The sequence below is a fragment of the Telopea speciosissima genome, chromosome 11 (assembly GCF_018873765.1).
Source record: "Telopea speciosissima isolate NSW1024214 ecotype Mountain lineage chromosome 11, Tspe_v1, whole genome shotgun sequence".
Classification (NCBI taxonomy): domain Eukaryota; kingdom Viridiplantae; phylum Streptophyta; class Magnoliopsida; order Proteales; family Proteaceae; genus Telopea; species Telopea speciosissima.
The window spans coordinates 2203558-2220964 of NC_057926.1; the positions used below are offsets into that span (position 1 = coordinate 2203558).

The window sequence follows — 17407 nt, forward strand, 5'->3', positions numbered from 1 at the left end:
CAGTGGCAGGATCCTTTGGATCAGCAGTAGGGGGATCATCTGTAAGGTATTTTATTTTTCCTTTGGCATGAATATATGCTTGCACAGCCTGGGCCCATAACAGAGTTTGAAACTCTGGAGAGTTTTATAGTAGTAATCTGAACTTAGACATTGTCCGTTGGTGGTTTAGGGTCAGCCATAAAGATAACTGATCAAGTCCAAGTAGTAGCAGCAGTTGTAAATCAATCAGCTCTTGAATAGAACCAGATTAGGGTTTAAGAAAACCCAAAAATAGTAGGAGCAGCAGTAACACAATCGGCTCTTAAATAGAACCAGATTAGGGTTAAAAAACCCAAAAAAAATAGCAGCAGTAAAACAATCGGCAGAGTTGGGGTTTGAAAACCTAAAAGTAGCAGCAGCAAAACAATCGGCAGAGTTAGGGTTTGAAACACCCAAATCTCAACCTGATGAGAGATTAGGTTTTAGAAACCCAATTCCAATAGAATGGATGAGTTGTGTGCTGTACCTCAAGGAGGGAACCAGAACCCAAAAACTTGCAGCAAATTATTGGATCGATTGGAGAAGATAACTTGATATTATACCATCTCTAGGGCACCGCAAGAAGTAAACAAGAGAGATACTTCGAAGAACTAAGTAAATTGAATCTGCAGCCTTCAATAATAATAGTGATCCACTGATTGGATCAGAAATAGAAGAAGTGGGCTTCAAGAATGAACAGCAGCTTCAACTTGAGAATCTCCAATCGATCTTGCACTTCAGGTAAGAAGTAGTTGTAAAACCCTAATTTTCAGTTGAAAACTTTGTCTAGGGTTTAATCTGTAGAAGTATGCATAGGGTGCTTCATCCTCTGAAGAAAAAAAAGTTTATAAGACTCAAACCAGAACCGCAAGTCACCAACAACCTAAAGGTTGTGCTCTGATACCATGTAGCAGATCAGAACACTAGAAAACCAGAGCCGAGAGGGTAGAGATGAAGAAGATGAACAGGGACTGTTTAGAGACTGATGATCGAACTAAACAGTCCCCTCCTTACTGCCTTTATTTATATCTCAGACCATAATACAAAGGACTCCTAATCATGTTAGGATCCACAAACATACAGACAATAGGAAAACAGAAAGTGAACTAATCCTAGTAATATCCAAATAAGAAAGGAGCCATATAGGGGTGAATCTTGATTAGGTTTGGAATATCCTAATCGAGATTCCATTGTTGTCAAGGCGTCGCCTAGGCGTCAACTAGGTGACGCCTAGGCATCCAGGCGCCTTGGCCGACTTGGTCGCCTTGGGTCGCCGAGATGCCGTTACAACTATGTGAGATTCCCCTCAGCCCTATATGCTCCATATACTCTAAAAGGTTAAATAACTGAGTAGTATTATGTACTTTTAATGTTTGATAGGACTTGCAAATGATAATGTTACCATAATTCAACAGGTTTTGCGGCTTTGATCCCCCTCCAGCTCGTGTCTTTGGTTGGCGAGTACTTGAGCTGAAAGAACAGGGAGTGAGCGAAGAGGAAGCGATGGCTGTTGCTGATGTATGTATAAATCCTTTCATAATATTAGATTGTTTTCTTTAGGAGTGTCCTGTCCTGTATTACTCTCTATCTACTATTTTCTTATTTTACTTTTCTGAGTGTAGATGGAATACCGAGCGGAAAAGAAAGCAAAGAAGCAAGCATATAAACGGCTGAAACAAATTGCACGTCTCCAAGGAAAGAAGCCACCACCAAACCCATATCCAAGTGCTATCAAGGAAATACAGGCTGAAGAGAGGAAGTATGTCCGTGACCGTTTCTTCAATCCCAAGATACGAGAAGTCGTGCAGAAATTGAAAGAAGAGAAGGAAGCTGAGATGCAAGAAAGAATGAGGGGAGGTGGTTGGTAATTTCAATTTGCCTGACAGCTCCAACATAGGCTCGTCTGTGGCTTCTTATACCCAAACCCTAATAAAATCTTGGCCTGTAGGGGTCAGCCATCTTTAGGATCTTTTGCCTGGGGTTAGTTATATTTTTTTTCCTAGCGATGTTGATCTTGCATTAAAAAGTGTTTGGCCATAAAATTTTTGTAAGATGGGCGCATGAGAATGCCTCACCTTATTCAATTCAGTCCATTAATTTTACTTGTTTAAAATGCTAGTTTTCTAATCTCTTATAAATGGTACTTTTTTTTATGAGATCTTAGAAATGGTACTTGAAGTGAATGCTTGCCAAACAAATAACCAAGAGGAGTTTTGCCCTATATTACATGGCTTGCTCCACCAACATGTTTTGTTGTAATCAGCTATGATGGTACCATCTTTTTTTCTTTTTCTTTATGTGCAAACAAGGGAAATTCTTGATGATGTTAGTTATGTTCTGTTTGGTATCCAAAAAAAAGCTGTTATTTTTCTCGTTCATCGATGTTAGGGAATGCGATCCATTTAGCTCATTCCGCCTTCTGGTTCTATCCTCTCCTGTTCGCCGGCCAAACAGGACCATCCTGTTCCCTCATATGGGGTGTGAAATGATGACTTAATCTCCCTTGGGCAGTGTGTTTGGGCAGGGGGTTAGGTCGTCATTTTGCACCCCATGTGAGGGGACAGGACGATACTGTTCGGACAGCGAACAGGAGACAATAACGATTCCTGGTTTAGAAGGATAATAGCCCTTTCCAAATGGCATTCTCATTCTATTTTTGGAATGCATAACAAACACAACATTGGATATCATCTGCTGAAAAAAAAAAAAAATGAGGTGGGTAATCTCTAGGGTTGATCGTTGGACCCTAAGTCACTGTAATCTTGGCTGTGAATCGTGTTGGTACCTATGATGGAAAAACAATATAGGTAGGTAAGGGATGAGAAATTAGAAACTAATATCAAAACTTTGGTGCAGCAATGTCATGCTATCAATCAACAAGGGCCTGATTTGGTATGATTTCTATTTCAATTTTATGGGCTGATTTTTATGTCGGAAATTGTTTGGTTTGATTTTTGCACCTTATTTCAGTGAAATAAAATCAATTGGAATAGAAATTCTGAAATAGTTAGAGGAGATGTTTCAATTTTGAAATAGAAATTGATTTCACTCTTGCTATTTAATGAGCACATGACATGGTTAATTTGATGGGCAAAGCAGTAATTATATATTAAAAATAAAACACCACCTTTATTCTCCTGATGGTCTCACCACCATCACCATCACCATCACGGCCACCACCACTACCATCTCCTCACCGCTACCACCACCCTGCCACTACCACCACCACCACCACCCCTTCCTGGCCTTGCCCCTGCCCCTGCCACCACCCTCCTCTCCCAAAGAAATATAAAGGATGTATTCTCAGAAATTGAACTAACAAATGGATTTCTTATTCTTGAAATATTTCAGATTGATGCAATCAAAATGATTTCAATTTCTTGACTAAAAACTCATGTGTTTGACTATTTCATGAAATCAATCCAAAATTGAAATAGAAATCAAATCAAATCTAGCCCTAATAAGCTCAAGTTTTGGAAGCCGCTAAGGAGTCTATTAATATGGAACCTCACTCATTGGCCTAATGGAGTATGTGGACCAAGGAGAAAAACTACTAAGACAAATAAATGCGCATTTTGATCAAGTCCCTGAGTGTTTAGTTTGGTAAGTTTTTACCAAAAATAAAATGTTTAGTAAGTTAGGCTTTTTTTGTGGCCTTGTGGGTGGTAATTGGAGCATGATTTAATCTAAAGTCAAGGACCTTTCAATAGTATTACCAAAAACAAAAAAAAAACCATTCAAAAGATTTGAGGTTGCATATCCTTTTGCAATGCACAATTGTTTTTGAATCATAATGAGACATTTTGTAATGTTTTGTTATGAAAGGTTCAAGAAATAGAATCGGTAATGGGATGGATCTCCACTAATTTCAATTCTGATACTGCCAAAATTGGCCTGGACATGGTATCAATATCATATTCGTTTATTGTCCACTTTAAGTTGTTTATCCACGTGTAAAGCTAGGTATGCAGAAGCTATACATGAGTGTAAATATTAAGATGTTAGGAGTTATAGAGGTATGGTCTCATATTAGTTATGGTCAGGACTTATGCTATCGTCATAAACCCTTAGACCATTTCCACCTAATAGTTTAAGCTTTTGAGTTAGACCCACAATTAGTATTTCATTAGCTGTCCTACTTTATTTAACAAAAACAACTCGAATTAATTGGTTTGAATTGGGTGGAATCAAGACCGGTATCAGTCAATTTCAATCAATTTGACTGATCTGATCCTAATTCCTTGAATGTTGTTGTTATGTACCATGTAGAGTCAAACTTTTTAATGTATCCTATACGAGGTAAGCTTAATTTTAATGCCTATAAATCATATTAGGCCCCACCAATCGTAGATCATATTCTTCTTAGGCTCTCTTTAGTATGATTTTAATTTCAAAATTTTATTGATTTATTGAAATATTTCAACAAATAGGTTGGAAGCCTTCGTCGCTTGCTTTAGTCCATTCGAAGCTCCCTTGCTTCATGCAATCGCCGATAGAAATCGCCTTCGATTCCTTAGAAATCGCCGATCGAAAGTAGCTAGACCATAGTCAAGAAATTGAAATTGTTTAATTGCACAATTGAAGAAAAAAAATCCATGTGTGTTCTTCTTCCTCTACAAAACTAATAGCAAGGCAGGGTGTAGCTGGGACTCCTGACTCTCTGTGAATGACAGCGATGATGCAGAGGTTGTAATTTTTTTTAGGTGGGGTGGGGGTTATGCAACTTATGGGCTCTTTGCATCTGGTATATACACATGACTTTTCGCCTGTTACCTATGGAGTTTGGGTTGTTTAAGTAAGAGAAAATTAGGGGCTCTTGCTTAGGTGGTAAGAGAGAGAGAGAGAGAGAGCCACACACAAAAATAGGAGCCATGCACGTGTAAGCTCCTCCTTCCTTAAGAAATGATCCTGTCCTCAAGATCAAGTCTCGGCTGGCACACCCTAGTAGTGAAATTTTCTTTATCCTCATAGGTCCTTTCAATCAAAAATAATTTTTTACAATGGTGGTCTAGCACAAACTGTTCATTGCAATTATAGTACAATCCTTTCGCATGTCTCTCTTGCATCTTCGTTGGAGTGAACCGACGAACTGGGAGGGTGGAACCTTGTTCAATTGGATCTATGTCAAGGAGAATTTTCTTTCTCTTAAGTGAGTGGTCGCGAGCCTCATACAACCAAGTTAATCCAATGACTGCAAATAAGATTATGGGGCAATAAGCTTTAATGTCCGCCTTGATTTGGTCCTTCATACCGCTAACCAAAATACTAACTTGTCAGCTTGCAAATAAGGCTTCGACTTTAACTAATGTTTTTTTCAAACGTAGCCCGATAGTCACGAATAGACCCGGTTTGTTGTAATTTTGCTAACTCACCAAAAAAATCTTGGAATGGTGTTGGATTGAAGCGAGTATGTTAAACCTTTACTAAATCCCCGCCAAGACATGTCATCCACATCCGGCTTGTACAATTGGTACCATAGTTGCGCATCTCCTTCAAGGTGGAAGGAAGCAAACCCCACCTTTTCTTCTTCGGGCGTACGATGAAATTGGAAAAACTACTCGACTCTACACATCCAGCTGGTCGTATCTTCCTAGCGGGAAAAATCTCATTTGACCTGGGGGCGATCGTAGTGCGTAGAGCACAGTCAATCCCAAGAGGCTATTTGCAAATCCAGAAGCTTCACGCAATCCGCTCTCTCCCACATGTGTACTTGGTGAGCCCAATCTCTCAAAAAATTCGAAGAGTTTGGTCAACAATTGCTGTTGCCCATCAAGTTTGGATAAAATCTGCCTCTACCCTTCGTTGAGCGAGCTAACTGCTCCTTCTAACTGATCCACTCACTCATCCATTCTCTTGCTCTGATACAAATCTAGTATATACATGACTTTTCACCTATTTCCTATGGTGTTTGGGTTGTTTGAGCAAGAGAGAATTAAGGGATCTCACTTAGGTGGTAAGAGAGAGAAAGAGAAAAAAAAGAAATAATAAGTGAGCTAAATCGAGGGAGCTCGACCTGTATATCGAAGTAGTTGAATAGGGTTCAAAGATTGCCCCTTCTCTTCATGCATGTTCCATATATAACTTACAAGTAGTTTAGATTATTACTTCTATCCCACGTTCCCTACTATTGGTAGTAACCTACCATACTTTCATTACAGTTAGTTACAACCATACATTGATAATCATTCAAGCCATCAATCAGTTATCCCCTTTACCACCGCTATGTATTGTTGGCATCGAAGCAGATATCCGAAAGCTTGGTACTGGGTTTCAAAAATATCGCTTCTCGTCTATTTCTAGGGAGACATATGTAATTATCCATTCCTTAGCTAAGAAGGCCCTGTCTTTGGTATGTTAGACAATTTTACCGCAAGCCACTCCTTGGCTCCATTGTGATGCGTTGTGCACTTCAAGCCCTTTGCTCCAAAAGTTGAGTTAACTGAACCCAACTAAATTATGTTGAAAGTCTTTAAAACCAATTTGTCAAAGTTAGTAGTGAGGCTTTCATCAAACAATCTATGGACCTGGCTCCTGTTCAGCCGTGGCGGGAGCTGGACGGTCCAACGCTTGGAAACCATCCAAAAATAGGGGTGGGATGGTCATTCACATGTGGGACTCAGGTGGGACCCACTTCTCAAATGACCATCCCACCCCTGTTTTTGCTGTCGGGGACAGGACGCTCCGGCTCCCGCTACGGCTGTATAGAATCCTTGGCTCACATTATCCGTCCTCTGTATCCATTCCCCCATTCCATCTCCCCAATTGGGTTGCAGGACTCGCAGGGAAACTGTTCCATCTCTCCATTTGGCCTCCTAGCAATCTTCAACCATAAGAGAAAGGAACCCTAATCTTCTAACCTTCTAGGTCATGGCTTACACTGCAGCTCTGATGCTTGCAGCAACGCCTATACGCTTTGATAAGTTATATGGTATAAAGGTACGTAGTGATGCTACCAAATCTTCGTTAAACTGCTCTGCTTCTTCGTTTTCTTCAACTGAGACTGCCACAGAACAGAATATACAAAAATTTAGTTATAGCAGAGCTTCCCCAACGGTGAGATGGCCACACTTGAAACTCACAGAGAATGACACGGCTCCTCAGACCCAATCCACCAACACTCTTACTCCTTCCATGGAAGCCGTCCAAGCTGTTGACGGAGTTGAGAAATCCTTGCCCCTTGATTATTTGGGCTTAGGAGAGGAAAGCCAAACCTTCGATTCTGCTGATTCTACTGATGAAGCCCTTGAAGTGCTGGGAAAGCCCAGCAGGACTAGAGCCAAGAAAATGACCAAATTGGCATTGAAGAGGGCCAAAGATTGGAGGCAGAGAGTCCAGTTTTTGACGGATGAGATTTTGCGGTTGCAACCGGAGGAATTTGTTGCAGATGTGTTGGATAAACGGAGTGTCCAGATGACTCCCACTGATTTCTGCTTCTTAGTGAAATGGGTTGGGCAGTCAAATTGGCACAGGGCGTTGGAGGTTTACGAATGGTTGAACCTTCAGCATTGGTATTCCCCGAATGCGCGGATGCTAGCCACAATCTTGGCTGTGCTTGGGAAAGCCAATCAAGAAGCCCTGGCTGTAGAGATCTTCACCAGGGCAGAGCCTGCTATGGGGAACACTGTCCAAGTGTACAATGCCATGATGGGTGTATATGCCCGGAATGGTCGGTTTTCAAAGGTCCAAGAGCTGCTTGACTTGATGCGAGATCGAGGGTGTGAACCAGACCTTGTGAGCTTTAATACTCTGATTAATGCCAGGGCAAAATCTGGTTCAATGCCTTCAGGTTCCACTATTGAACTCCTCAATGAGGTGAGGAGATCAGGTCTGCGACCAGATGTAATCACTTACAATACTCTCATCAGTGCTTGTTCTCGTGGGTCCACTTTGGAGGAGGCATTGGAGATTTATGAGGATATGGAGTCCCACAAATGCCAGCCTGATATCTGGACTTACAATGCCATGATCTCGGTTTATGGTCAATGTGGGATGGCAATGGAGGCTGAGAGGCTTTATAAGGAATTGGGGTCCAAAGGATTTTTTCCAGATGTAGTCACTTACAATGCTCTGTTATATGCATTTGCAAGAGAGGGGAATGTTGTCAAGGTGAAAGAGATTTGCGAGGAGATGGTAGAAGCAGGGTTTGGGAGAGATGAGATGACATATAACACCATCATCCATATGTATGGGAAGCAGGGCCAGCATGATCTGGCACTGCAGACATACAGAGATATGAAATCGTTAGGATGCAACCCTGATGCAGTTACCTATACAGTTCTGATCAATTCACTAGGGAAAGCAGACAAGATAACTGAAGCTGCAAAGGTAATGTCAGAGATGTTGGCTGCAGGTGTGAAGCCCACTTTACGGACATTCAGTGCTTTGATTTGTGGTTATGCTAAGGCTGGTATGCGAGTTGAGGCTGAAGCGACGTTTCATTGCATGCTGAGGTCTGGGATTAAGCCAGACCATCTCGCATATTCTGTCATGCTGGATATCTTTTTGAGATCTAATGATACGAGAAAAGCAATGGGTTTGTACCAAGAGATGGTTCATTATGATTTCAGACCAGAAGACGACCTCTACCAAGCCATGCTTAGCTTGCTCATGAAGGAGAAAAGAGAGGAAGATGTGGAAAGAGTGATGAAGGATATGGAACTTTGCGGTATGAGCCCAGAAATCATTTGTTCTCATCTTGTCAAAGGGGAATGCTATGATGATGCTGCTAAGATGTTGAAATTGGCTGCTACTCAAGGCCATGAACCTGACAGTGAGAACTTGTTGTCCATTCTCAGTTCATATAGTTCCTCTGGCAGGCACACAGAAGCACATGCATTGCTTGATTTTTTAAGGGAGCATGCATCCGGATCCCATAATTCATTAACTGAGGCTCGGATCATCTTGTTTTGCAAGGATCATAAACTGGATGCTGCTATGGAGGAATATAGGAAAACAAAAGAGATTGGTGTTTTTAACTGGAGTTGCACTGTATATGGGTCTCTGATTCATTGCTGTGAAGAGGCAGGATTGCTCGCCGAATGTTCTCAGTTGTATTCTGACATGAAATTCTGTGGTGTGGAACCATCACATAAGATCTTCAGAAGTTTAGTGACCATTTATTGTAAACTTGGTTTTCCTGAAACGGCTCACTATTTGGTTGATCTGGCAGAAAGTTTGGGCTTCTTCTTTGATGATTTTTCTGTTTATGTTGACTTAATTGAGGTATATGGGAAGTTGAAGTTATTGCAGAGGGCAGAGAGCTTGGTAGAGCAACTTAGACTACACCACTCCATGGTTAACCGGAAGGTCTGGAATGCTCTAATACATGCATATGCAGCCAATGGTTGCTATGAGCAAGCAAGGGCTGTATTTAATATAATGATCAGAGATTGTCCATCCCCAACTGTAGATTCCATTAATGGTCTCTTACAAGCTCTGATTATTGATGGGAGGTTAGATGAGCTTTATGTGGTCATCCAGGAGTTGCAGGATATGGATTTTAAGATTAGCAAAAGTTCCATCCTTTTGATGCTTGATGCCTTTGCAAGAGCAGGAAACATATTCGAGGTCAAAAAGATATACCATGGAATGAAGGCTGCTGGATACTTTCCCACCATGCATCTTTATAGAAGTATGATTGGGTTGTTTTCCCGAGGAAAACGAGTGAGAGATATTGAATCCTTGGTTTCTGAGATGGAGGAAGCTGGATTTAAGCCTGATCTTCAGATTTTCAATTCATTACTCAAATTATACACTACAATTGAGGACTTCAGGAAGACAGCTGAGGTTTACCAACAAATGCAAGCTTCGGGACTTAAGCCAGATGCTGATACTTACAATACTTTAATTTTGATGTACTGCAGAGATCGTAGACCAGAAGAAGGATTATCTTTGTTGCATGAAATGAAAAAACACGGTATGGATCCAAAATTGGACACCTTCAAAAGTCTGATTTCGGCATGTGGTAAGCAGCAACTATGGGAACAAGCTGAAGAGCTTTTTGAGTGGTTGCGGCTAAAAGGATTGAAATTGGATCGCTCTTTCTACCATATAATGATGAAAATTTATAGGAATTCTGGTAGCCATTCAAAAGCTGAAAATGTTCTGGTTATGATGAAGGAGGCAGGTTTGGAGCCTACCATTGCCACAATGCACTTGCTTATGGTCTCATATGGTAGTGCGGGACAACCCATGGAGGCTGAAAAGGTGCTCAATAATTTGAAAACTTCTGGTCTAAATCTCAGTACACTACCATATAGCTCTGTTATTGATGCATATCTTAAAAATCGAGAGTACGATTTGGGAATTGAGAAGCTCTTGGAGATGAGGAAAGATGGCATGGAGCCAGACCACAGGATATGGACTTGTTTTATCAGGGCAGCAAGTTTGTCGCAGATCACAAGTGAAGCCATGATCCTCCTAAACTCACTTCGAGATACAGGATTTGATCTTCCTATCAGGTAGATATTGGTGACTGACTTTGTGCCAGTGCTCTAGTAAGAATCTATATACCTCTAAAGGAATACTTTCTATTTTTCGTTTTCTTCTGTGAGTCGACTATTAATTGAGTCCATCCTTTTGCAGGCTTCTGACAGAAAAAGCTGAGTCACTTGTTGCAGAGGTCGACCATTTTCTTGAACAATTAGTACCTGTGGAGGATAATGCAGCCTTTAACTTTGTCAATGCTTTAGAGGACCTGCTGTGGGCATTAGAGCGCCGGGCCACTGCTTCATGGCTGTTCCAACTTGCAATCAAGAGACATGTTTATCACCATGATATCTTCAGGTTGCCCTGAATACATGTAGCTAGTTATCTTCTAAAAGTACATATTTCTTCAGGATAGGAATTATTTCTTTCTTGATTTGCTGTTGAAGACAGAAAAATGGGTGAATATCAATCCTTTTTTTGTTTTTTGTTGGGGGGGGGGGGGGGGGCTTATCATGGTTTTGTCAAAGTCCCCTGATAGATTTATTCTTCGTTTGCCTAAAGCATGTGTTCACTAAAGATAGGAAACATCTTTTCTTGGTGTGTCTTCACTGTCTTGTTACAACATATTAAAAGAAAACGAAATTAAGGGTGTTACAAGAAGGGTTCAATATTTTAGAAGTATTTCCAGTTGGTGAGGGAAATATGAAATGTGAAAGAACCAAAATAATGTGTACATGAGTTGGTAACTTTTAATTCGTCATAATCAAAATCATTATGTTTCATCATGTTGCATTGACCTGCTGACAAAACCCTGGAGAGATCTAAGCTAGTGCAGGAAATAAACATTGAGAAGCTAAAATACTCCCATGATTGTACCCCATGTCAATCTTATTTTCTCATTGTTAACTGTATTACGATGAAATTTATATTTCTTTGCCATAACTTGATTATGTGTTATGATGATTCATTATCCTGGTCTCCTAGGGTATCGGAGAAGGACTGGGGTGCCGATTTTAGAAAGCTATCCCCTGGTGCAGCCCTTGTTGGTCTTACTTTATGGTTGGACCATATGCAGGTGTGCTTCCTTTTCCTCTTTACATATCTTGTGAATTGCTAGTTCTTCTAAAATGCCATCGCAAATCCTGTGGATCATGAGTATTTCAAGCTTTGGCCCTAACCAAAACCGATGAGATTGGACAATTCAACTCCTGAAATTGAAGTCAAAATATTACGCACATCCTGCAGGATTTAGCTGAAATCTGTCATCGTTTTACAAGACCAGAAGTTGATTTTTTTAAAAAAATTTCTCAACACCCTTGATTTAGAATTTGAATTTGAAACCTCCCATACTTTTGCTCTTAAAATATCTTACTTCTAAGAAATTTCATTACATGATGTTTGGTCCATTCTATGTTCAAGCATTATTTATTGTCTATACTAATGAATATGTTGATTTTGTTCTTGTATACAAACCTAATAAATATATTTAAATAAAATAAAGAAGAACTTTGGTTGGGTTTGTACATCTTCACATGGGACTGGCTGGGAGAGTGCACAGTAACGTCTAGAGTACTGGTACACATGCCAATACAAAATGGGGTATTTGATTGAATTAGACTCTGAAATTTGATATGTGACTAATCTAGACCATGTCCTCTGTATCCAACGGTCGGAATGGACATATCATCTGTCCACATGGCAGCATAGATGCCTCATGAAATTTGAAAAATAACAGATCTCTGTGATAATAATTATTCGTCTTGTCATAAATAAACAAATAAATAAAATATTCTTCAAAGTTGTATATTGTAATGTTAAAATGACATGATTTGGCCAAGTCTCATTAACTCAGGGGTGTCGTGGGTCACGTAAAGATCCATCAAAATTCAACTTGGTCACGGCCTGTTTTGTTAGGCTTCTCAGTGTGCTTTCTGTTACCTCATCTACATAATATTCTGTCCTATTCTTTTGAAATTTTCAAATAGTTTACATTCTTACAGTTTTGAATCTAATACTTAAGATACAACTGATTAACATTACTGGCATTCTTCTGGCAGGATGCATCCTTGCAGGGCTCACCTGAGTCTTCAAAATCAGTTGTCTTGATAACTGGGACTGCAGAATACAATATGGTTTCTCTCAATAAGACACTGAAGGCATACCTCTGGGAGATGGGGTCCCCTTTCCTGCCCTGTAAAACACGTACTGGGCTACTTGTAGCAAAAGGCCATTCCCTAAGGATGTGGTTGAAGGACTCCCCGTTTTGCTTGGACCTTGAGTTGAAGGATGCCCCATCCCTCCCTGAGTCAAATTCAATGCAACTCAGTGAAGGATGTTTCATGAGAAGCTGCCTTATACCTGTTTTTAATGAGATACACGAGCGACTGGGAAAAGTGCGACCAAAGAAATTTGCAAGATTAGCTTTACTGTCAGATGAAAAGAGAGATAAAGTTATTCGAGCTGATTTACAAGGCAGGAAAGAAAAACTGGAAAAGCTGAAGAAAAGGGGTGGGTTTGTGAGACCTTCGAAGAAAATGAGGTTCGGAAAGAGAAAATTTATCAGAAAAGTGGTGCATCCAGACCATAATAGTGTTATATTAGACGAACAGGTACTGAGATAAATCAACTAATTGCAACTAAGCTATTTCCCTTCATGTTGCTTCACTTGCAATTAGATGCAGCCTAAATAAAACAAATTTCATATTCCTATTTCCTAGCCATAATATTGACCCATTAGAGAAGCCCATTACACCGAAAACCCATTGGCCAGGAACCCAATTTATGTATAAACCCAGCCCAATGTGCCCTCTTCTCTGATTGCTTGCATCATCAAGTGGTCTAGATGAGTGGACACTTTCCTTCTCTCTTCCTTGTCCCCCTTGTTGGATGTTCCCCCTATACTCTTAACCTTTAACTGAGATTGGCCTTCCTTTTCCTTCTAGTGGTTCATTGATTTTATATTCTTTGGTTGCATCTTGCATTAATGATCTGATTTTTAGTGGTGACTCTTTGTCTCTGCAGAGTGCAGACATATTTCTGCTCTTGGAAAGTGCTCACATTTATTTATTTATTTTGGCTAATTTCCTACAGGAAAGAGTAAAAGGGGAGAGTTGAGTATTTTCTCCAGATCGTTTACTGTCCTATACCATTGTCTTCATATGATGCCGAGGCAAAAAGCAAGTCCTGGTGCAGATATTTCCGATGTGAAGGTGAAAAAAATCTTCAAAGAGAATTATTTCTACATGTTCATGTGTTGATGTTGTGTTTGCAAGTAGTTGGATAACAGGTTGATGTTGTTGATAATGATTGTTTCTCCAATTGTCTGCAGAAAACTGATGTTTGGATCCCAGGACATGTCAGAAATCTTGAAACATATATTTTAAGGGATCAGGTATCTAGTATTTCTCATCTCTTCCAGAATGCTCTCTAGCTATTTGCTGCTCATCAAACCACATTGTCTTTTTTCAATGGTTGCCATGAATTTCTTGAATCATATTATTTCCACACCCCCCCCCCCCAAAAAAAAAAATTCCTATCTATATAGTGTATCTCACTCTGCATGGATCTTTGTGTGTATTTCCATGTCAATCTTGTTTATGTATTAAAATAATTTACATTATTGCAGTTGGAGCTCGTTGTCTCTGGTGAAACATTGTAAGGGGATTTAGTAAGTCTATCTAATGAGAATTTTCAAAATATCTACACCTACATCAGTAGTTTGACCATTTAATTTAGTTTAACCTTTGAAATGATTCTGTTTCTAGTATGGTTATTTGTGAGAAACATTAAATGACATTTTCATTAATCTCCGGATTTCCATTGGTAAGAAGTCGAGGATTATGTGATTGATTCTGTCTTTGGTGGTTTGTTGGAGATTATGGAAAGAAGTTGACACCTTTTTTTTTATATTATAATATATCTTCAAATGGAAGAAGAGACCACTGGATTAATTTCATCATGATAGCTTCCTTCCGCTCTTGGTCTGGAGAGAGTTGGTGAATTGATAGCTCTGGTGATGACATTCACTTGATTTTGTGGGACTAAATTGTTGTCATTGTTGCAGAATTATGTAAAAAATATACAGCACTGTACTGTCTTGTTTTTTACATTTTAATAAACTAGTTACCTTGCTTATCAGAAGGGTAAAAAAAACCAAAATCACTAGCCATTGACCCCACTTGATTAGTAATCTTTATTAGCAAAGAAATCTTGATTACTAATGCTATGTAGATAAACCTCTTTTTGTTGTGCAATAAGGTTCAAATGAAATCTCTGATTCTAACCTCTTAAACTTATCAACAGAAATTTTTACTATTAAGACTTAATAATTTCCAACCCTAGCAAAAGATAGCAATGGGGTTGCCCAGCATTGGAAAAACACTAACTTTGGACCAACCCAGTGATCTATATACACTCTCACTGGGGCTGAAAAGACATTTGTGCCGAGGCCAGATATTATGGGGCGTTTACATATCCAATTCTAAGTAGAAAGACAAGAGACAAATGGAAGTAAAAAAATGTATATGATGTCAGCCTCTTGATTCCAACTAGTTTCTCCTGCATGGGTGAGTATGCTATTTAACTGAGGCTTCCAATAGTTTCATGTGCTACTGTACCATTTGCTGCATGAAAGAATATATTTTCTCTTGCATGTGTATGCCTATTGATTTCTGTTTTGGATGCTGTGGGCATCTGATCAAAATTTTATATCATCTGTTAATTCAGTTACTTTGTGTTTTTTTTAATGTAGGAAACTCGATATCGTCAACGATATTTGGATTTAATGTTGAATACGGAGGTTCGACAGATATTTAGGACCGGAGCTAAGATTATTTCATATATTAGAAAATTTTTTGATGATCTTAATTTCCTGGAGGTTTGTTTTTGGTCCTTGCTCTCTTTTATGTCATGGTTTTGACTGTTTTTTTGGAGCTTACTGTTCTTTTGTTTGGAATATAATTATACTAACTCCTTACCATAGTTTGAAACCCCAATGATGAACATGATTGCTGGTGGAGCAGCTGCTCGGCCATTTGTTACCCATCACAATGATCTGAACTTGAGGCTGTACATGCGCATTGCCCCTGAGTTGTATCTAAAAGAGCTGGTTGTTGGTGGATTAGTTTGTCTGTATGAGATAGGAAAGCAATTTAGAAATGAGGGAATGACTCATAATCCTGAGTTCACTACGTGTGATTTTTATATGGCTTCTAAAGATTACAATGACTTGAATGACCTCATTGAGAAAATGTTTAGCGGTAAGTGTGGCATAAGCATATGCACATTAGTGATTTAAAATTGTGGTTTATTTTAGCCTCTACTTTTCTCCTGGGTTTTTCATGTTTCAGTTCAATTTAATGGAGACAGGTATGGTCAAGGAGCTAACAGGTGGCTATAAAATTCAATACATGCAAATGGGTTGGATTGTGATCCAACAGAGATCGACTTTACTCCACCTTTCAGGTATGTGGGCTGATTTTTTGGGAAGCCAGTTTAGTGAAACCTTGAACTTCATTAAGGATTGACAGTGTTTGACTATTGCAGAAGGATTGACATGATAGAAGAGTTGGAGAAGATGGCCAACCTCAGCATACCAAAAGATCTTTCCAGCGAGGAAACCAACAAATATTTGCTGGATGCATGCACATAGTTTGATGTCAAATGCGCCCCACCTCAGACAACTAATCATTTGTTGGACAAGGTAAAATATAAATCCGTTTTGATATTTCAATTGATTTTTATTAGAGGTATATTTTCTAAAGGATTAGGGAAATTGATTTCCAAACTTAGAAAGAGTGGTATACACAATTTACTAAATGCTTTTATTTGCTCATTGGTAGTCAAGGTGTTCACTTTTTGTTACATTAAATTTTTTTTTTTTTTGGGGGGGGGGGGGGGGAGGAGTTTGTGTGGAGGATGATAAGTAACTGTGGTTGACATGCCATTAGATATTACTAGCATAACAACAGCAGAAGGCCAAAGCCTCAGGACCTACACAAGGGTCTAGACAATCAGAAGTAAACCAGAGTTTTTCGTTAACCCCTAGCCACCACCCTGATGTGGATCCGGGGTTTGAAAACCTGTTTTGGATCGCTTGTGGACCACCCAATTAACTGTTAAGAAAACAACGCCCAGAATGGCGATTTGCAGGAGAAAAACGAAAAACAGAGAAGAACAAGCAACACACAAACACAGGATTCACGTGGTTCACCTCCAAGATGGAAGCTACATCCACGGCCGAACAACAAAACGAATTTCACCATTCTCTGGAAATGTTACAAAACCACTCTTACAGCCCTCTTAGAGATAAGAAAATTATATAGAGAAGCCCTTACCTGAGGAAGTATAAGAATACCCCTGGACCCAGAAATTGCCAAACCGGAGAGGGTCGGACCAAAACATAACGTATATGTGAAATCCACTAATGAGGAGGCTGAAAATGCCATTCACTGTTCCTAGTCATCCATCCAAGTGCAATGATGGCCATATGAATACCTTCATCATGGCTTAAAGGAAAATGTGGTTCTTGCAAATCGGCAGGGAGGAAAATAAAAAATGATTAAAAAAGAAATTTTCGAGAGTTGATGACCAACGCCCATGGTTTGTGGCATAAGGTTTCTCATGAGAATTACAACAAAATGCCACTCAAGTGTAACTGTATCACGTGAACAGTGGTCATGGTACTGTTCAGGCCTATATTTGGGCCCATGTATTGGTCATGTTTAAGCCCATTGTTCCAGTCTTATTCTGCCCCAAAATAGCCATCGGCTAGTAGTATTATTAGTAGATGATTTTGATAGTTATATGGTGGGTACTAGGAACAGTTTTTCGCATGGAGAATATCTTATTATAATATTTAATTAGATAGATTTAGTAGGACCCATTATTAGTCATTGCGTGGGAAATAATTCAAGATTAACTGCCTTGTGAGAAGATCAAGTTTATTAGAAGATATTTGTAG

At 39.5% G+C, this 17407-nt stretch overlaps 2 protein-coding genes and 1 long non-coding RNA gene across 3 annotated transcripts in view; all 3 read left to right on the top strand.

Annotated features, from left to right (window-relative positions):
- The window catches only part of LOC122646106, a 28081-nt gene extending 26075 nt beyond the window's left edge, over positions 1–2006 (top strand). The window contains exons 3-4 of the mRNA XM_043839587.1: positions 1434–1536; positions 1641–2006. Coding sequence (XP_043695522.1) covers positions 1434–1536; positions 1641–1886 — 349 coding nt within the window. The 3' untranslated portion in view covers positions 1887–2006. The remainder of the gene's footprint in view (positions 1–1433; positions 1537–1640) is intronic.
- Positions 2007–6790: 4784 nt separating this feature from the next.
- On the top strand, positions 6791–13079 carry LOC122646102 (pentatricopeptide repeat-containing protein At3g18110, chloroplastic). The gene is made up of 4 exons (XM_043839583.1): positions 6791–10478; positions 10603–10803; positions 11431–11521; positions 12504–13079. Exons 1-4 carry the CDS (start codon positions 6886–6888, stop codon positions 13065–13067), a joined length of 4449 nt encoding a protein of 1482 aa, XP_043695518.1. The 5' UTR covers positions 6791–6885; the 3' UTR covers positions 13068–13079.
- Positions 13080–15688: 2609 nt separating this feature from the next.
- Positions 15689–16065, top strand: LOC122646107. Its single transcript, XR_006330561.1, has 2 exons — positions 15689–15909; positions 15991–16065. It is a non-coding gene; the product is annotated as an uncharacterized LOC122646107 (long non-coding RNA).
- The last annotated feature ends 1342 nt before the right edge of the window (positions 16066–17407 follow it).

Excerpts from the sequence above, each read along its gene's own strand:
- LOC122646102 (XM_043839583.1), top strand. The coding sequence starts at position 6,886 with ATGGCTTACACTGCAGCTCTGATGCTTGCAGCAACGCCTATACGCTTT. Across the intron at positions 10,804-11,430 it reads TATCACCATGATATCTTCAG|GGTATCGGAGAAGGACTGGG; the intron begins GTTGCCCTGAAT and ends CTGGTCTCCTAG. Across the intron at positions 11,522-12,503 it reads TATGGTTGGACCATATGCAG|GATGCATCCTTGCAGGGCTC; the intron begins GTGTGCTTCCTT and ends TTCTTCTGGCAG.